We start from the raw sequence: 21,695 nt of genomic DNA on the forward strand, positions 1-21,695 counted from the left end.
CCAAAGTGAGCATTCTCCCCGCGCCGCCCAGCATATCCCCGAGCAAGAGACAGCCATGTACACTACAGGCAGCCAACAAGACACCTATTCCAGCTTATGGCGAATCTTCCCTCACCCTCGACATAGGGCTTCACCGAACCTTTCGTTGGATATTTCTCGTCGCGGCCGTCTCTTACCTGATACTTGGCGCAGACTTCCTTCGTCACTACGATCTCCTGGTAGACATTCTTCATCTTCGCCTATCATTGAAATGAAGTCGCCACTACTTCCACCGATCATCCCTGATCCTCCTCTTTCACCCTACGACCTCCTTCTCAAAGAGTTCAAGCGTCTCACATGTCCGAACAACTTTTCCCGACCCGTACCACATGACGTGACCCACCATATTGTAACGACGGGTGCTCCCACCTATGCTCGACCACGACGACTTGCTCCATAACGTCTGAAGATCGCCAAGGCAGAGTTCGAACACATGCTGGAATTGGGCATCATTCGTTCTCCTTCGAGTCCATGGGCCTCGCCTCTGCATATGGTACCTAAAAAGGATACCGGAGACCTTGCAGCGACTACCGTGCCCTAAACAACGCCACACTACCAGACGGGTATCCGATACCACACATCCAGGACTTTTCACTAACCCTTCACGGCTCAACCATTTTTTCGAAGATAGATCTCGTTAAGGCCTACCACCAGATACCGGTAGAACCTGCAGATGTTACTAAGACGGCCATCACGACACTGTTTGGGTTGTTTGAGTACTTTCGAAAGCCCCTCGGACTCCGAAATTCAGCCCAAACCTTCCAAAGGTTCATCGACGCCGTCCTCAGAGGATTGCTTTTCTGCTTTGCATATGTCGATGATCTCCTAATCTTCAGTCGAAACGAGACTGAACACATCCAACATCTGCGACTACTTTTCCAGCGCCTCGCCGATTATGGTTAACATGAACAAAGGAAAATGCCAACTCGAGGCATCACATCTAGAATTTCTAGGCCACGAAGTAGATCAACACGGCATACGGCCCCTTCCAACAAAAGTGCTGGCGATCACCAATTTCCCAACACCCACAACCATCCGCCACCTTCGCAAGTTCCTTGGACTGGTGAACTTTTATCGGCAATTTCTTCCCCAGAGCGCTGCGATTCTGTTGCCCCTCACTTCTCTGCTGAAAGGAACCAAGACACCCTCATCTCCTGTGCAGTGGACACCTATTGCAGAACAAGCTTTTAGCCGAGCGAAGCTGGAACTAGCAAATGCGACGCTTCTGCCACATCTCCAGCACAACACTCCAACTAACATCATGGTGGACGCCTCCGACGTCGCCGCAGGAGCTGTCTTACAACAACTAATCGGCACTGTCTGGAAGCCAATTGCTTTCTTTTCAAGACAACCGACGTTGGCGGAACAACGTTACAGCACTTACGGACGCGAGCTCTTAGCAATATACAGTGCAATCCACCATTTTCGAAATTTTCTCCAAGGAACAGAGTTCTTCGTTCTGACAGACCACAAGCCCCTCATGTGTGCTCTGCAAAATGGCACAGATACACATTCACCTCGCGAGACACGGCACTTGGCTTATATTGCCGAATATACGACCGACATTTGCCGTGTCAAAGGCATCAACAACCCTGTTGCTGACCCTTTGTCCAGGAGCACTCCAATTTCCTGCGGACTGGGTTTCCCTCTTGCTGTCGACTATGATGCAATAAGCGTTGTGCAGCAACAGGACCAGGAGCTTAAATATCTACGCAAATTTCCTGGTCGGCTTGCCTTCGAGGAGATTACTTTATCTTCATCCACCACAGGAGTAGTCTGCGACGTCTTGACCGGTACACAAAGACCATTCATACCTGCTAACTTTCGAAGGCAAGTTTCTGACTCCGTACACGGTTTATCTCATCCTGGTATTCGTGCCGCTCAACATCTAATGATTGAACGCTTCCTCTGGCCCGGAATCAATAAAGATGTCCGAAGCTGGATTCGAACCTGCCTTCACTGCCAAAAATTGAAGGTCCAACGTCACACTTCTGCGCCGCTACAGGCATTTCCAACCCCGAAAAAGCGCTTCGACCACATCCACATTGATAGCGTGGGACCCCTGCCACCATCTGAGGGTTATCGATACCTTCTTACATGCATGGATCGGTTCACCCGCTGGCCAGAGGCATTTCCCATTCAAGATATCCAAGCAGACACCGTAGCACACACTTTCGTTCAAGGATGGGTGTCCCGATTCAGCATCCCATCTACTCTCACAACGGACCGGGGACGTCAATTTGAATCCATGCTCTTCCGACAACTTTTATCGCTCTTGGGAACAAAACGAATACGAACGACCGCCTACCACCCTTCTGCAAATGGTCTCGTCGAGAGTTTTCATCGCTCAATGAAAGCGGCGCTGATGGCACAATCCAACCCAAACAGCTGGAACACAAGCTTGCCGATCGTCCTCCTTGGACCTCGGGCTGCTTTGACGCGAAACCTCGGCTACAGTCCAGCCGAGTTGGTATATGGCTCTACCCTTCGCCTTCCCGGAGAATTTTTCACATCAGGTATGGAAGAGCCAGCTCCTGATCCTATGGCATATGCCAATCAGCTGCGAACGATAATGCAAAATCTCCCACCCACATTACCCAGTAAGCAAGCACGAGCTCCAGTATACGTATCTAGCGACCTTGACACGTGCAGCCACGTATTTCTATGCAGGGCAGGCTCTAAAAGATTGCTTCAACAACCATACACCGGGCCGCATAAGGTAATTACGAGAGAAGCCAAGACTTTTACAATCGACTACAATGGACGCCAAGAGACCGTTTCCATTGACCGCCTAAAACCCGCTCATCAGGAACCGCTTGATAATCCAAACCATGCCATTCATGCTTCCACCATTCCCGCTCGACCAACCACTGATCTCCACTGCCTCACCTCACACCGATCCCCTCGACCTGATGAGACCCACACAGAACACCCCCAATGCAGACAAGCACCTCAAGAATCCAACAGACCCCAGCTCTGCTTATTCCGAAAACAACCGCAGAGACTCCGGTCAGTTTGGATCTAGAGTATCAAACTCTCCGTCACACACGAGGACCATTATTCACTGCAACCAAACAAACACAGGCGATTCTCTCCGAGCTCCAACTCGCCAAGTGATGTGGTGTTTACCACCACCGTACGGTCATCCTAGGAACGCGGGAGAGGGAGAGGGGAGGGAGAGTATTGTAGGGTGCCGAGCGCCAAGAAGAGAAGAAGAGGAGCGCAAGGTCGGGGAGTGCGTGACACTCGGGAGAGCGAAAAGCACGGCCGACGATCTCGGTGGGTACCGAAGTGACGCCTTTGAAGATATCCCTCATAGCGTTAGATATTGTAAAGTGTAAATAAATATGTAGGACCTACATTTGGTCCCTACAGTGGTGTTGGGATCAATGATTGCCTCGGCATAAATGCCACTAGTTCGCTATGGCGGGATATAAGCAAACATTGCTGACTGGGAAGTACAGTCATCTTTGCTTCGTTGCCACTCGCCACCATAACAAGCACGTAAGGGACACGACCTAAAAATAGCAATTTTTGTTCAACTTTTTTTGATTGAACACCGAAAGTTAGCCCACTCCATATTTTCAGCCTATTTGCTCTTAGGGTTAGGTGGGCGATCGCTCGGGATTTTACAGTATAACGATACTACATATAACGATATGGTACCACTTATAATGATCAGTTTATAGAGTTTTTAGTCCACAAAAGAGCAGTTTCTAGTACAGAGGCAACGATAATCGGTTATAACAATTGCATTTTCGGGTTTTCTCATTATCGTTATAAGTGGATTGCACTGTACCATTGTGTCATGCCTGACGTGCCTGAAGACAATTAACCTACGCTTATCTGATCACTCCTCCTTTCAGAAAACTGCTTGTTTCATGAAATCTAAGGCCATAACTTAATGCTACACCATTCGGTTAAGACAGCTTTCTTGGTCCATCCTATGTTGTACAGCCATGCTAAACAGATGGTTTGCTTAACAGGTGGTTCAAATGCTCTACATATTAGTTTTCATAAAACAAGCATTTAATCAAGAATGTGTTTAAGGCCTGGGCTTGCCGGGGAAGGTGTGACAGAACACCACAGAAACTGTCAAAGGACAACCTGAGAAAAAAAGAGGTAACTTGAGAACAATGAATGAAATTCTAAACATCCCTTACGATTGTGAGCTCGACGTTCTACCACTGCACAAATTAGCAAGTAGACGTAAAGCTAGCTTGCCTTGTCTCTACTAACTTTTTAAATGCAGATGCTGAATGCCACCGTTTAAACATTTTATGAGAAGATACAAAAGAATTCGAGACAAGCCCACCATTAGATAAAAAAAAGGATAGTAGTTTGAAATAACATGCTATAACCAAAAAAAAAAGAGAAAAAACCAGCAATGTCCACGCACAAAGTCCGCAAAATGCCGCAGAAATACGTCCTGTGAATGCAGACTTTATTAAAAAAAAATTTTAAAATTAAAATAAATCTAGCATTCTTTTAATACACAAACAACAAGAAAAACCAATGGTCTACCTTGGCCACAGCAACACGTCGGAGATAAATATGATGCAATCGCGGCCAAACCATGACCGTCGTCGTAGCAGCTCGTCGAATGCCTCAAACAGGTGGAAGTGAAAAGGAAAATGGAAAACCAAGGGCATCCCTGGTACGTAGCGGCCATGTCAACCCTTCTCCACTTCAGGTACACCAACAACCCGTAATGTTGCCCTGAGTAGCATCGTAACATCAAAGAACGAGGCAATGCAGAGGACACAATGACAAGGTCAAACATGGTTACAGATGCGCACAAAAAGGAAAGGACTGAGAAAAGAAAGACGTAGACAACAGACAAGCACACAGTCACAACTCGCATGTATTTGAAGGAACAAGGAAAGGAAGAAGTACAACTGGCAGAATCAGCTCTAGTGAAGGCCACAGGGGCATCTTTAACCATATTTTATCAATACCAAATCGTCCGAATGACCACCCCCACGACAAGATGGAAATGGGGCTGCTCGCTCAGCAAACAATCTTTTTCGTTTTCTCATTTCATTTCATCGAGTTTTGTCAAAAATGAATGACAATGCCCACTCTTGAATAAACCATTTTCCAGAATCAAGTCTTTTGTTTGTTTTTCTTCAGCTGCCACAAGATGGCGTTGCCTAACACTACTCTGCTGTGGTCCACCACCGCACATAGATGTGCGAAAGACAGAGAAAGATGCCGATCGTTGGTGAAACTGCAATGGTTGCTCGACATATAACCAGACCTACAAGGTCTGTTCCCTCGGCCATCAGGGAACAAGATACAAAATTTGTTTTCAATCAGCAGCACATGTCATACGTCTATTTATGCACATTACAAAAGTCTCTCTAGCTCGGCTTCACCACATTCCTCCTTGACAGGGTGGCCGTGGCTGGAACCGTTGTTTTAGCCCATGTTCTTCCTGTTTCCACTGCCTCTCTTGTTTTCTGCACAAAAATTGGTTAAAGTTAGCACCGTCTTAATCACTACATGCTAAGTGATTGGTGGACACAAGTGCTGCATAAACAATTATTAATGAGGGCAAGGTAAGACATATCATAAATAAAGGTGCAAGATTATGAAAAATCATATAATATGAAGCTGTACAAGTCAATTGCATCGATACACTCATTGAAGTGATGTGACTGATCTGAATCATTTTGGAGGACCTTTTGGAACCGTAAAAGGAACTTTTTGATGGCAGGTATATACTTCATTCTCATTCCTTTACCCTGTGGATGCTAAGTTAAGGTTAAAGTGTTAACCTGTCCAACTAAGAGAAGATGGCTCCTATACTTCCCCAATCCTGTGCAACTACTTGCCAACGTTCACTGCACAGCAGGCGGTTCGATTCTCTCAAACACTCTACCAGTGCTTGGTTGGCCACTTTGAAAGTATGGCTTTGGGTGCACAAATAGCAGAAACCCTACACGGAGGATTCCTTTGTATAATCCTGGGGGGATCGGTGGCCGAGTGGTCTAGCGCACACCAGCTCGGAGCACATGGAGCGAAAGCTCGCGCTGCAGAACCCAGGGATCCTGGGTTCGAGCCCCACCCCTGCCCGTTTCGATCTGGATGAGCATCGTACCGGCGTGCGGTCGTGTATCACTACTGCGTGATGCACGTTAAAGACCCCAGGCTAGCGGCTGTACCGCACTGGCTAAATTTCTCATCTACAGCTGGGAGACTCGTCGCCCCTGTGAGGCAGACCAAGTTCTAGGCTGTATAAACACACACACAACCCAATTTTTTTTTTTTTGTATAATCCTATCATGTTTTCAAAAAAAAAATGTTTCGAACTGATCTAAAAAAAGCTTCACACTAGATTTTATCTATTTTACTTTCGGATAATTACGAAAACCCGCTCATTCTGATTATTTACTGTGGTATGCCAAAGTTTGAATTAATAAGGTTTCACTGCATTAATAGGCTTAGGATTTGTTATGGGATGTGCATTTCAAGCTAAATGTTTTGTTTTTCATTGACACAGTTGTTCCATCATATAATGAGCTGCCTAAAATGCTCAATGCAAGGTAGGTACCCTTTCCACTCGTCACTAGTAATCTGTTCCACAACCTCGTTGAATTCTATAAATTCAATGACAAACTATAACATTTTCTTCTTGCATTTGTAACTTTAATTCACTTGCAGCTTCTCAGATGCCAAGTTTAGGAGATACATATTTTTGTTAGAATTGCACTTTACTCTTTCTTGAGAGATTAAATCTTGCACAGATTTGACAATGGCTAAATTACTGCCATGTTTCTTTGACAAAAAATTCTTTCAGCCTTTCCACTCTGGTGAAGGAGGAAGAGCGGCGGAGCTGTACCATGTGCCACCATCTATGAGCGACGGCGGCGGCAACCAGACAACCAGCTTGCCGGTTGTCTGGTTCCAGAGGGTTGTGTTGAGTTTTATTTGTCCACGGACACAAAACTGGGGCAACTAGCCGTTAACAGCTCCGCTATAAAAGTAGGGGTGTGGGAATATTGGAGAATTTAGAGTATGAATAGAATATTTTTCCTATTCGATACATAATTGATTTGAGGATTGCATATTCGAAAAGACTATGAATATTCAAACAGTACTCCGAATATTTGGGAAAACAAGAAATAATATGCACTCTCGCATACCCTGAACATTCTCAAGCATCTCAGGATGTCAATCCACGAAATTTACATGCGATGCATTCATTATCTATTAAAACTCTTTTATCTGCCCCACAAGACACCAACAGCTTCAGTTTCTTCATCTTTTTTTATATGAAACATGTCGTGAACTACTCTTTTAGCGATATACATTACACATTTTCGCGTAACAAAAATAGACATTCAATTAGCCTATCATAATGCCGTTTACTCAAAAAATGTATGAACGTTTGAAAATTAAAAAGAGAAAAAGCTATTATAAGAATACTGCATTGCCATAGACAACAACTCAACTTACTGGACAAAATGGGCACCACTGCTCTGTGTTCTTTGTTTGGAAATTGGTAAGCCACACTAGCTGCTCTAGTTAAGGCTGATACTGTCTTTGTTTGAATGTGTTCTCCGAGTCTAGCCTCAGCCACAGTTGATGAGCCACCGAGCAAGCAAGGAATGAAAGCCAGAAAAGGTCAAAGGTAGACAAAACCCTTGCAGTTCATAACACAGTGTAAGTCGTGCGAAAGTGTTCTTCAAATACCGACGGGAACAGCTACAACGCTCCAAAACCACTTAAACAACACCCTTAGTTGGTGAAAGAAAATGAAAAAGGACGCTGCGAGCAGGCCGTCAAGGAGTCAACCGACACAATCATACGGTTTCACAGAGCAAGCAGCTCTTGCCGCAAAAGACAAACGTAACCATTTCTTATTACAGTGTAGACCGCATATAACATATGTCGGGGGAGTCGCGAAAATCTGCACTATTCGCGTCTCCAGCTTGACGCTCGCCCTACCGCGGCGGAAACGGGAAGCGCTCTAGTGAGGGTGCTCTGATTCTCCTGCTCAGCGGGCACGGCAGAACTGCTCGCGATCATGGCTCGCGAAATGCCATTTCCTAATGCAAACAACACTCTTCACTGTCCCAACCTAGTGCTGCAGCCGGTGTGGGATTGTACCTTACTGGAGAGTTTTAGCATTGCGCATAGAAGCAAACGCAAGCGGTGTGCGTTCGCATTCAAGTTGCGTGCCCCACGCTGTGCGTGCGCCTCATCGCCAAGCGCCATCCAAGACCGCAATTTCGGGCTCCGCGCACGCGCAGTGTGGAACGTGCAAAGCTAACGCAAACACACAGGGCTTGAGTTCGCTCGTATACGCAATATTAAAACTCACTACTGTTTCACCGGCTAACAACGCCAACGAAACGTGCTGCAGTGAGCAGACGTGCAAGCAGGTAAGCTTTCCTTCGAACTGGAAGGGCTGAGACTGGCAAAACGACGGCGAGCAAATACAAAAGTAAATAAATGTTATCAAAAACTAGTAATTAAAAAAAAGGCTTTTTTTTTTTACTTTTGGGCATTTGGTCTGAAGGTATATTGGCGACGACTTTGGACGTTTTGCCGATTGTCAAAAGTCGCGAATTTGATAGCACTATATACTTTACCCACAATTAATGTAATTTTACATGGATTTCTCACATTAGCTAGAATGTTTTCATTGATTTTAGACTACTTTTATTTTATTCATATTTAAAATGCAGTAATTGGAACCAGTGATGATAATTAGCACAGTTTTCATTGTCATATTTCTTCGCACGTTTAAAATTAGATCATAAGCAACAAATTATATTAGAGCTTAAATAATTACTTATTCAAATATGTGAATTTTAATATTATTATTATAATACGAATTGTGGCAATGTATGCCTCTAATTAACGCCAAGATCACGAGAATACTCTATTTAACAATAATAGTCTTTCCAGGTATAATTCTGTTTTCTTTTTAGCATATGAAAACCTCCGACATAGTTATCAAGATAGACAAACAGTTAAACGCTGGATGTAATATGAAGTCCTACGCATCACGCGGTGCTATAAAAGCAAACACACACACTTCAGCTGTCTGACTCGGATTTCGTCTTGGGCTGTTGCAGTGAGAGCAGCTGTTTATTAGTTTATGCGTTTCGTGGACATATTGTAAAAATTGGAATTATTCTCTTACCCTTGTGCTGGGATAATTGTCATTATTTCTCATGACAATTATCCGAGCGAGAAAAAGGCAGCGAGAACGCACAGATATCAGCACTGATTTTTTCAACAACAGCGAATATCAGCCTGGATCGAACAGTATGTCACAAAATAAAGTTTCCGTGAACAACTTTTCTAAGTAAATAATTACGAGTTGAGACACTTCTTGAGTCATGAAAGAATCCAAAATTAAGACATCTGTCGAGAAATTAAATCCAAAATAGAGGTAAGTTTCGGTTTCGCTCCAGAATTAAAACGCGCATCCTTCCGTAATTAATATGCTAAACACCATTCTTGTTTTCAGGTTAAAGAGGTGATCTGCGCTCATAAAACATTAGCTTCCTCGTATTACCTGAAATAATTTATGTCGCTCACTGAAGCCAGCCCACTAGACAGGCTCAACAGCGGCACGCATCTCTGACTCTCACTAAACCCGCCATCTTGGAAAATGAGTGGCGCCACCTATAGTTAGTTGGAGTCGCGAAAAAGCGGTACCGCGCTATAACCCAAACATCAATTTTTCAGGCCAAAATGCATGCCATCAGATAACTTACCTTTGTAAAAGAATTTATTTTACGTTAGGTGAAAAATAAAGCTTAGTTTGAGGAAAGTCTTTATTTCACCAAACTAGTACACTTCTCTCTCCAAAGTGTCACACATGTTGAAAGAAATGAGCGACTTTTGCCTGGCGCAGCCTTTTAACGGCGTCGCGAGTTGCGGACGGTCGTTGTGAGCATTCAGGATTGCTAACCCTAATCACTTTTCTCCGGCGATGAAAACGCATGAAAATTTGCATCCTTTATACGGTACGTGCCAGTAATACCTTCAACTTGAGCACGGGCATGAAATGCTCCAAATAAGAAATCCGGGCAATGTTCGAAAACAAAAATGCAAAGCACCACTGTAGTCGAAGTAAACAAACACAACGACACGGGCGTTTCTGCCGTCTTGAGAGTGCCGCCACAACATCGCTGCACGAGTAGGTGGATCTTCCCTTCCAGTACATGCTGGGTTATCATAGCGACACACAACGAAAATTCACAGTCAAGGATAGCGCTTTTACGCGGAAAGTTGAACTTTCAATATGCCGCCTACGTCGACGATCAAAACCGACGCCATGTTTGCGGACAGAAGCAGCCGGCCGGCCGGCCCGCGACCGGTATGCAACGCGCGCGAACACTTGTCCTCGACCTGCGATTGGTCTGTCGTTGCGGTTGTTTCCAACGCACAGAGCGGAGGGACGCACCACGGTGTAGGAAGGCTCTTTAGGTGTGGAGACTCCTCTCCTTGCCTCGTCGGAACGGCGAACACATCACGTCCCCTCCTTTCCTATGTTTTCTCCGCCTGCCCCTGGAGGGCGCCAAAACATTCAGGCCGTCCGGTTGCCGGCTTTCCGCCGGAATGTGGGCTAGTCACCCATTGCTTATGCTGCCTCTAATTGTTTCACACTATTTTTTTTTTTTTTTTGCAATGGTGAATTGAGCATAAAAGAAATGTAAAAACCAAAGATCCGAATTCGGAAACAGCCAAACATTTGAATGAATGCACCGAATGCTTTCCCGCCTGGGGAAACGTAAACATTTTAGAAAGGGAAAACGACTTGAAAATAGTAGTAAAAGAGACGATCAGGATAAAGACGTCTGCCGAATGCATCAGTCACACGTCCGTCCACTTAAATACAGAGGTCGCAAAAATTTTGCGGCTGACTGGTTTGGGAGAACCGGGATGACCAAGAGGTGTTGCGGTGCGTCTTGACAGGGGATCTGTCGGCAGCTTTGTGTTGGCGTTGTCTGAGCTTATCGTTGGCTTGAATGTACGGAGGGCATGGGAAAAGGAAGAGGGAAGGGATTAGGGGTTTTGGGAAAAGGAAGCGAAAAAGAGGGGGACCACAAATAAAGTTTGTAGCTGCGTTTGAGACTTTGTCCGTGTCGTTCTGTGTTTTGTCTTGTTTTGAGTCGACGCCCAGCCTGGTCTCTCCGGTAGCATGGCTATCTCACTGGCGTCCAACCTCTCTCGCGAACAACGTCCTAGCCAGACAGTCGGGGAAACAGATCAGGAAAACTTAACAGGACGAAAGACTAGTTTCCTTACATGGTTATATCGTGTAACGTACTGGCAAAAGGAGAGCACCGAACAAGCAGCCGGACAGGTTCTTATATAATAAAACTCGGGGTTCTGGAGCTGTCATGCCATTGGTCGGTTAGTGCCGCATTCGAAAGCTGGCCTCGACGTCAACAACTTCCTCTCGGCCCCGATGCTCGGTCGTTGTTCCCTCCAAATCGAAGGCGCCTCGTAGGAGATTGCCTTGCATGCAGTAGGCACAGACACAACAGACTGCCCATCTGTTCAGGGTCGGATTCTGTCTGGCGTTTTCGTGGAATGCAGACGCTTTGATGCTTCTCCGTTTTCAATCGAACGTGCAAAAGGGTTCGGATTGCATGAGAATGCGACAGTACCGCAAAGGAAATACCGAGATGCAAAGAAGCAGTTTCGAGAAAAGAAGAAAGAGTCCCGACTGTGCGACTCGTAATGTGGCAAAGAACTCCAAAAAGCAGCTATAGAGTGTGTCATACATTAAAGGGGCCCTGCAAGGACTTTTTTACTGGTTTTTAATTTGCACCGAACCTGAGCGCACTGAACGTAGTAACTCAGTGAAACTTTTCTTTTCTCGAAATTCGCTTTATTCTAAAAGTTATAGGCAAATTAAAATTACAAAAACAAGCAAAAAATAACCTCCCTCATGACGTCCTTGGTTGCTTGAGTGGCCGTGAACTAGTGGAGGGGTAGTGGGCTCATTGCGAGCGCTCACGGCTGCCGCACTCCGTGTCGACGGCGCAAGAGGGCGCCACTAGTGCATGTTCTGAATAGGCTGTATGCAGCGGGCAGCCAGAGCGGCTCTCGTTGCATTTGCTGTGCGATTAAACACTGATTCGGCATGACACTTCATTGGCCACAAACGACAGCAAACATGGAGTAAAGATCAGTTCAGAATGGTAACCACTTTGCGCTGCCATATCGCGAAACGGCCAAACCGCAAGACAAAGCTTCTCGCCGAAGGTACCGAAGGCCTTCGGAACGCTCGGAGCCGGTCGGATCCTCTCGTCGATACGACCGCAGCGCCGCCGCATACATCCGGGACCTTTCGGTGTCGGCGCCAGATCCCACTACTCCTTTCTAGTATGCGCCGCCTTTTCTACCGCCTGGTGGCGGATAGGTCGACGGGTCATTTCTTGTTTCCGTACTTTCTAAACTGCATTTGTTTCTTTTCTGATCTAAAATAGTAAACAAAAACTACTTTCATACATAATTGAAACGGTTCGCGACACTTATATTTTGTATTTCGACTAAAAAGAAGCTTTTTGCGGCTCTGACCAGTAGTAAGCCCAGGACCAAAGACGTCACATTTTGCGCGCTTTCGGTACCGCGGGTCGCCCTCGTCGGTGGAGGAGGTTTCCGCGTCGCCCGGTTAAAATATGACGCACTAATATTTAGTTACTCTCTCCGTGCCCGCTGGCTCGCCCGAACTTCAAGAGACGTGAAAACCGCAAAAAAGGTAGACGCTTAAATATGATTGCAGGGCCCCTTTAAAGAATGTTTGAACAGCGTTTTTTTTTCAAATTTTTTGTTGAAGTTTGTGATGATATTATTATTATACTTATATCGGAAGTGCCACTAATAAAACCGGTTTGCTTTCTTTGACCAGTGTGGTTACAATAAACTTTCGCTGCAATCTGCAACAAGCAAATGCAAGTGTACTAACAAAGTGAACCTTTAAAAAAATTGTTGATTTCATTAGCTTCTGCGTGCAAAATGTTTAACTTTGTACCAATTCGGCCAGCAGTTTAATTTAACAGGACTCAAAGGTTGCCTTAAAATGTAAAAGAATAATAACGCTAGCTGCCCCACATGTTGAAAAAAAATAATTAATAGTCCAGTCGAATCAACGGGAATTCGCAAACCCAATATATTTTTCTTTTTTAGAAAAGTCATGTGGACGGTGCTTAAAACCAATCAGTTCCGTATTATCCGTTAACAAAGTTTCTGTAAATCATTCTTTATTTTTGTGCATTTTTTTTTTTTTTTCTTTCGGTTACATTCAAGTTGTCGTTTACCTGCGGTACAATCAGAGTTTATTCATTTTACAAACGCTTCCCGACGTTACTATTGCGCTACTGAGGAAACAAACGACGGAATGTAAGCTAGGCTACAAATTATCTACAAGAGGTGGTTTTTTTTTTTTCACTCATAGACTGCTGCGTCGGCTGGCATTGGGGAGTTACTCTTGTTTGTCCGTTTGCCATTTTTCGGGTTATGAAAACTTCAGTGTGCCGAGAGAGATGATAGTTGAATGGCTTCACCTACATAGCACATCGTACGCGAACCCGCAGCCACCGGAAAGCAAGCTGCACGCCGTGCAGGCAGCTAGCACAGGCGGTCGGGTGTGCTGCCGGATGGCCTGAAACTTACGGCGCCATCTGGGGGTGGCTCCGCCAAGCGAAGCGCGCGGGGTGTCATTATCTGGTCGCGGCAGAGAGCAGAGTCTCTACACCTAAAGAGCCTTTCTGCACCGTGGGACGTACGCACGTGAATGACATGTGCGTGCGTCCCTCCGTCGCTACGGCAACTGAAGCCTCTCTCTTCGCTTCTTCTTGCTTCTTCAAGCAACCTCCTTGCCCCGCGAGTGCCGCTTGCGGCTCGCGCAGTTATCTAGTGTCGCACAGGGAAGCGTGCTCTCTGCGTCGATCAGTCGGCGCGGTCGCCGGGCTGTTTCGAAAACCGCACTATAACCGGTATTTCCCTTTGCGCGCCTGCATTTTAAGCGGTATGTAATTACATGGAGTTCTATAGGAGGCGAATCGGTGGTTTAAAAAAGCTGCGTTATACCCGGTCCCGCACTATAAGCGGTTACGTTGTAAGTGGTCTACACTGTACTGCACACATATTTAATATTCAATTCAATATTCAGTCAGATTTTTACCATTCGACTGGTATGAGTAAATTTCAATATTTGCACACCCCTACAAAAAGTAGTGGCAGCTGGCACACAAGTCACTGTTCAGCTCTTTTCCTTGTTCAGTGCCAAAACGTCTAGACCAGTGGCTCTCAACCGTCGATGTTTCGCGGACCCCTTGTGGATCGGCGGAGACGATGGAGGACCCTGTTGAAAAGGTATAGGTTAAATATTATAATGATTTAATATGCATTTAAATAAGGGCTAGTGTAAAGTAGACCTTTCTTATTGACATACACACGAGGAAACTCGCCCCAAACTGAAACATTTCGTCTCGACCAGGTAAAAACACAACTTTTTTTTCCCGGGCTCGACTGATGAGGCAGGACTTCGCGGACCCCTCGAATGCCTTCGCAGGTCCCAAAGGGTCCGCGGACCCCGATTTAAGAACCACTGGTCTAGACACTTTAAACGGTATGCGTGGCTGCTGGACCTGTCGATGGCTGTCAGCATAGACGTGGAAAGCGGGTCTGCACCACGCGTCTTGGAGAATGATCGTGTGTTTCCCGACTGTGTTCAGGCGCTATTTCTCGGAGCAAATTTTCGGTCTCCAAGTCCGTTTTTGGGAAGTTCACAAGACATAATCACAGTATGCAGTCAATCACATCCACTCACGGCTGTGAATTTCTCATTCTCCGTCCGAAAATAAAAGTAACGGGGACAGAAAGGGGGCAGGCTTTTGATTGCAACAATCACCACCACGACATCATTTGCTTGCCCTCTCCGTCTCGTAGCTCCAACGACGCGCAGTCGACCCGAAAACATGTTGCAAATAGACTCCATGCCCAATTTATGTCGGATGCAGATCCACTCCACGTGTTTGTTACGAAGAGCCCTTTAGAGTAAATTGCAGTCCGACGAGACAAAAAGAACCAACGGCAGTAACTGCGGTTTTCTGCTCTTGAAGAGGCAGTCTGTTCTCGCAATTTCCTTTCGAGTCTCGAATGTCCGGTCCTCGTGAAAGTTCAATCGATTGCAGCGTGCACCCTCCATCCGTCACTCACTCTATACCGCTCGCATGCCAGATGTCTGCACACTGGAGCGAGACGGTACCATCCAGAAAAGAAGGCCCGCACTCACCGTCGACGTCGGCAGATCCCCGACCTGCCCGAAGCAACGAACGAGCCAAAGTTCGACAAAACTACGCCTGCTTGGCGCTAGGCCAAGCAGGCGTCCGACGTCGCCACGTGCCGGCGCCACGATTTTTACTAGACTCTGCGAGATGTGCTGGTGGCACTGCTGAAGCAAGCTATTGTATTTACTCGCATCATGAACAAACTTTTGTTTCCCAAATTTTCACCCATATAGGCGGGGTAAAATTTTTGCGTTTACACACTTTGTGCAAATGTCATTTTAGGTGCCAATATGACATGGCAGGGTACAGTGGCAAGTCTCTGTGACAAGATAGTGGCGCCCCCCTCCAGTCCGCCCGTCCGCGGCCGCCAGGCTCGGCGGGTAACATTGTTCACCTCGCCCAATAAACGCCGTAGAGCGCACGCCGCTCCGGGCCAGTCATCGTCCACCCTCACAACCAGGCTGCGTGTCGTCTCTCCTCGGCGGGTGCTTCGGCCCCTCGTCCACGTTCCAGAAAGATCCTGACACTGGCGACGAGGAACCGTGGCACTGGAGGCCACCAACGTGCACGGTTCGGCCCACGCCGCCGAGAGAGTCGTAACACCGCCCTCCGCTCCTGTCGCCATGCCGCTGTACGGGAGGCTCGAGCCGTTCGAGGGAGATGGGTCCGCCTGGCCGGTCTACGAAGAACAGGTCCATGTGTTCTTCCGGGCGAACGACACGCCCGAGGCGAAACAACGGGACATCTTCCTGGCCAGCTGCGGGACCCGAGTCTTCAGCCTCCTGCTCGACCTCCTCAAGCCGGCCACGCCGCACGTTAAAACGCTGGGTGAGCTGCTCGCCACGCTGCGCTCGCACTTCAGCCCGGCGCCGTCCACGCTTATGGAGCGGTTCCGCTTCAACAACCGGAGCCGCCAGGACGGGGAGACCCTCGGGCAGTTCGTCGCTGCGCTACGAGGGTTAGCGAGCACCTGCGCCTTCGGCGACCAGTTGGACTCGCTACTCCGGGACCGGTCCGTCTGCGGCATCAACAACCCTGCCATGCAGACGCGACTCCTGGAGCTCCCCGACCCCTCGCTGGACGACGCGGTGAAGGCAGCGCTGGCGATGGAAGCAGCAGCGAAAGACGCCAGCGAGATAGCGCGTGCGGCCGGCTCACCGTCGACGGAAGCGGCGGTGAACAAGATGGCGGCAAGGAGCGGTGCCTGCAGCCGCTGCGGTGCTGCCCACTCCCCCTCACAGTGCCAGTTCGTCCACGCACAATGTTTCACGTGCGGGAGAACTGGGCACCTCGCACGTGTCTGCCGAGGGGGGAGGACGAGCGGCGGCCAGCAGCAGCAGCAGCAGCAGCCTGGTTCAAGCCCGGGTGCCAGCCAAGCCCGCGGCCAGGGTGGCCGTCGCAAGAGAACGCGGCGGGGACGAGCGGCACCAGGCCCGGGTTCGTCTTCAGCCAGGGTCCACGTTGTGGCCGAGGACCCGCAGATTTTCGACGTGTGGCAGACGAGTAAGCCTCCATCGTCCGTGCCACCGTACTTGGTGTCCGTCGAAATCTGCGGCCACCCCATCACCATGGAGCTGGACACAGGGGCCAGCGTGTCGGTCATGCCCGGGAAGCTGTTCAAGCGTACCTTCCCTGGCGTGTTCATCGAGGCGTCTGACGTCATGCTGCGCAGCTACTCCGGGCAGCTTTCCCAGGTCCAGGGTCGGGCCCAAGTCAGCGTTCGCCTTGGCGACAGGGAGGCAATCCTTCCCCTTTACCTAACCAAGGGGTCGTCACCGACGCTGCTGGGCCGGAACTGGATTCACTCGCTGGGTGTTCGGCTGCCGGAGTACCAAGAAGCTGCGCTGCACGTGGTGAAGGACGTCCCGAGCCTCCTGACCGACTTCCAGTCCCTGTTCCAGCCAGGGGTGGGCACCTTCGCCGGCACGACGGTTGGCATCCACGTACCCGAGGGAGCCCGGCCTCGCTTCTTCAAGCCGCGTCCGCTGCCGTTCGCCCTGAAGGACGGGGTCACCCAGGAGCTGCAACGGCTGCAGCGAGAGGGTATCCTGGTGCCCGTCAAGACTTCCGAGTGGGCTGCACCAATTGTTCCAGTCCTCAAGCGAGACGGCCGCGTCAGGATCTGCGGGGACTTCAAGGTCACCATCAACCCCGTCGCTACCGTCGAAAAGTATCCGCTGCCTCGGGTAGAAGATCTCTGGTCGGCTCTGTCCGGGGGACAGAAGTTCACCAAGCTCGACCTTCGAGATGCCTACCAGCAGCAGCTGGTGCTCCAGGATGCCACCCGGAAGTATGTCACCATTTCGACAACAATGGGACTCTTCCAGTACACGCGCCTATTGTTCGGCGTAGCCTCAGCCCCAGCCATCTTCCAGAGAGAGATGGACAACCTCTTCAGGGGCATGAGGCACGTGGCGGTGTACTTGGACGACATCCTGGTTACCGGTACCGACGACGGGGACCACCTGCAGAACCTGCGCAAAGTCCTGACACTACTACAGGACGCCGGTCTCAAGCTGAGGCTGGACAAGTGCGTGTTCCTGACCCCCAGCGTGGAGTACCTGGGACACATCATCTCCCAGGCTGGCCTGGCCCCGGCACCTCGCAAGATTGAGGCCGTGCTCAAGGCGCCGAAGCCCAAGAGCAAGAAGGAGCTTCAGAGCTACCTCGGCCTCATCAACTTCTACAGCAGGTTCCTGCCCAACCTTTCGACGCATCTGGAGCCGCTGCATCGACTGCTTCGTGACGGTCAGCAGTGGACCTGGAAGAAGGAGCAGGACTTGGCCTTCCAGCGCAGCAAGGAGCTGGTCGTTAAGGCTCCAGTGCTGGTGCACTTCGACCCGGCCAAGCCTGTGGTCCTCACCGTGGATGCGTCGCCGTACGGGGTAGGAGCCGTCCTGTCGCACCGGGGTCAGGATGGTCAGGAACGCCCTGTGGCGTTTGCTTCTCGTCGTCTCCATGCGGCAGAGCAACGCTACAGCCAGCTCGACAGGGAAGGCTTGGCCCTCATCTTCGGGGTCCAGCGCTTCCATCAGTACCTGTGGGGCCGGCAGTTCGAGGCAGTCACGGACCACAAGCCGCTGCTGGGGCTGCTGGGACCTGACAAGGCAGTCCCAGTGCAAGCATCGCCTCGTGTGGTACGCTGGGCCTTGACGCTGGCAGCCTACAGGTACAAGCTGGTCTACCGCCCTGGGAAGGACCTGGGACCTGCCGACGCCCTGAGCCGCCTGCCCCTGCCGGAGGTGCCTGCTGCCGTTCCAGAGCCAGCTGACGTGTTCCTGCTGGAGCGGGCCTACCCGGGGGTGGTCACCAGAACTGCGGTGGCGCAGGCGACCAGCCGGGACCCGGTCCTGTCTCAGGTGGTCAAGGCGGTTTCCCGAGGGGAGGAGCTGCGTCACCAGGCATACAGCCACAAGACCACCGAGCTGAGCTTGGAGCAAGGCTGCCTCCTGTGGGGTTCCAGGGTGGTGATTCCACAAAGTCTGTGGGCCAAGGTGCTGCAGTTGCTGCACGCGGGGCACCCTGGCATTGAAAAGACCAAGATGGTGGCACGGTTGCACGTTTGGTGGCCTGGCTTGGACCAGGACATCGTGCACCAGGTGCAAGGCTGCCAGGTCTGCCAGGAGAACCAGCGAGCCTCGCGCCACGTGGAAATCACCCCCTGGCCGTTCCCACAGAGGCCGTGGTCCCGCTTGCATGTGGACTATGCGGGACCCTTCAAGGGCCACTACTTCCTGGTGGTAGTGGACGCCTTCTCCAAGTGGGTGGAGGCACTGCCAGTCACCAGTCCCTCGGCGAGCGCGACCATTGCGGCGCTGCGGCAAGTCTTCGCGGCGCAGGGATTGCCGGACATTATCGTGTCTGACAATGGTCCCGCTTTCGCTAGCGCCGAGTACCTCGACTGGCTGCAGAGGAATGGAATCCGCCGGATGCTGGTTCCGCCGTACCACCCCGCTTCCAATGGTGCGGCCGAGCGAGTGGTCCAGACCATCAAGGACAAGCTCAAGAAGAGCCAGCCCGGGGATTTCCGAACGCAGGTGGCCCGGGTACTATTCCAGTACCGGACCACACCTCACGAGGTCACTGGCCGTGCCCCCTGCGAGCTTCTGCTGGGCCGGATGGTCAAGACCCCCCTGGACGTCTTGCATCCAGACCTCCGGTCCACAGCGCTCCTGAAGCAGCTGAAGCAGAAGCTGGCTGCTGACCGAGGGTGCCGTCCCGGGCCTTTGCCGGAGCCGGGAGCGTCGGTGTACGCCAGGAACTTTCGTCCTGGCCCACCCTGGTCTGCCGGGCGTGTGGTTTCACCAGCGAGCGCCTCATCGCTGCTCGTCTGCATGCCCGACGGGACCACCTGGCACCAGCACGCCGACCATGTCAGGCCTCGCCTAGGGACCTGGCTTCCACCCTCGGCCGTCGCTTCTGAGGACCAGCCTGCAGGGGGCCCAACAGCACCAGTCGTGGCCAGCGGAGCGCCACCCACCCCGGAGGCGACAAGCATCGCCACTCCCGTGGCACCAGTGCCACTCCCAAACCCGGTCCCTGCAGCTCCACCGGGTGGAGCGCGACCGGTTCAGGCAGCGCCCGGCGTTGCCACACCTGGCCCGTCGACACCTGTACCCAGGCGGAGTGCACGGCAGCGGAGGCCACCTGACCGCTACTCGCCGGGGTGACCTTCATCGTCGACAGGCCGGGACTTTGCACGACCAGACGCCGAGATGGTGTCGGCCGTGCGCATTGTGTTTAGTTTTGTTTAATAACAAACAAACTGGGGGGGAGGAGTGTGACAAGTTAGTGGCGCCCCCCTCCAGTCCGCCCGTCCGCGGCCGCCAGGCTCGGCGGGCAACATTGTTCACCTCGCCCAATAAACGCCGTAGAGCGCACGCCGCTCCGGGCCAGTCATCGTCCACCCTCACAACCAGGCTGCGTGTCGTCTCTCCTCGGCGGGTGCTTAGGCCCCTTCGTCCACGTTCCAGAAAGATCGTGACAGTCCCCATGCCTATGGCTGGTCGTGGGCGTGCCACAGTAATCATGCTCTATAAATTGCACACCTTTTTGAGGGCACTTTTGGCATGCCTTTTGCCGAAGAAAAAGCGCCCTATGAAGCTCACTCAGCGTGGAGAGCAACGCGACCGTTCTTAGGCCTAACCATTTTCACTCACTGTCTGAAAGTGGACCACAGACGATGGCGTGTTTGTTGACATCAATGCATCCATAGGCGAAGAATGTCTAGGGCTGGGCAATTCCTTGACCCAAGCTTCGTCAAGTGTGTGTACCGTTCGGTTTCATGGTTGATCACTTTTGCAACTACAGGGTGTCACGAAAAAAAATTGCTTGTCTTTTTTACCACAAAAATAAACTAGGCATCACCGAAAGCTCATTCTCCGCCCAAAGGTAGCGCTAGAGGTCACAACCAGATGCCAAAGTTTCAGCCCAATCCGATAGCTTACTCAGAAAGTTATAAATGATTTTATGAAACTTTCAATGGGAAAATGACAGTTGACGGAGTTTTCAAATACATGGGGCTCTATGGCACCAGAAACTGAAAACAGGCAAAAATGGGCTCCATTTTCCACTGAAATTTTCACAAAATCACTTATAACTTTTGAATAAGGTATCGGATCGGGCTGAAACTTTGGCATCCGGTTGTGCGCTACCTTTGGGTGGAGAATGAGCATTCGGCGATGCCTAGTTTATTTTTGCGGTGAAAAAAACCTTGTAATTTTTTTTTTGTGACACCCTGTATACACTTGCAGCTGCTTGCAGCCATTATGAAAGCGGCTTCGCTCGGCTTGACTTGGCTTGACCGCTTGGCAGCAAAAGAAAACTGACTTGGTGGCAAGCTAAATTGGACATAATTCGAGGCTCGCGGAGCTAGAAATTGGAAGTACATTCATTACCTGAGGGAAAAAAAACATCCAAATATTGTATCCGTTTTGGGGGGTGCATTCATTATGCGAGTGCGTTCATTATGTGAGTAAATACGGTAGTAGGCGGTACTGCGTGGATTCACTAGTGATAAGATCTGAAGAAAAAACATTCGGGCCTTGTGTTCTACAGAATTTCCCAAAAAGAGCCCTCATGCCGGCGCCATTTTATGATTCTCGCGACCCCTTCGGCCAGAAAGTTCCGCCACCCTTCTGGGCTGTGGAAACCCTGTCAGTGCGAATCTCCACCAATACTGTATGTTTAGAGTTTGCCGCCCTTTCTCAAAAGATTTTACTTCGTTCGCCTATTCATTATGCTTATCTTTTTTGCGTTACCTTCCACCGTGAGAGTAGGGGAACACTGGGGCTCGTAGCCTGCTCGGGCTTTGCGGAAAACAAACGAAAAAGACTAACGTCAAAAGGCCCGTGACCCGGGCCATTCGACGTCCTTCGAAGAATATCT

At 49.9% G+C, this 21,695-nt stretch overlaps 1 protein-coding gene across 1 annotated transcript in view; it reads right to left on the bottom strand.

Moving 5' to 3' along the window:
• Positions 1-5,231: 5,231 nt before the first annotated feature.
• The window catches only part of LOC121836116 (immunoglobulin-binding protein 1b-like), an 89,318-nt gene continuing 72,854 nt past the window's right edge, over positions 5,232-21,695 (bottom strand). The window contains exon 10 of the mRNA XM_042290858.1: positions 5,232-5,501. Within this exon, the coding sequence (XP_042146792.1) occupies positions 5,461-5,501 (41 nt within the window). The 3' untranslated portion in view covers positions 5,232-5,460. The remainder of the gene's footprint in view (positions 5,502-21,695) is intronic.

The sequence above is a fragment of the Ixodes scapularis genome, unplaced genomic scaffold (genome assembly GCF_016920785.2).
Source record: "Ixodes scapularis isolate PalLabHiFi unplaced genomic scaffold, ASM1692078v2 PGA_scaffold0__279_contigs__length_252992795, whole genome shotgun sequence".
Taxonomy (NCBI): domain Eukaryota; kingdom Metazoa; phylum Arthropoda; class Arachnida; order Ixodida; family Ixodidae; genus Ixodes; species Ixodes scapularis.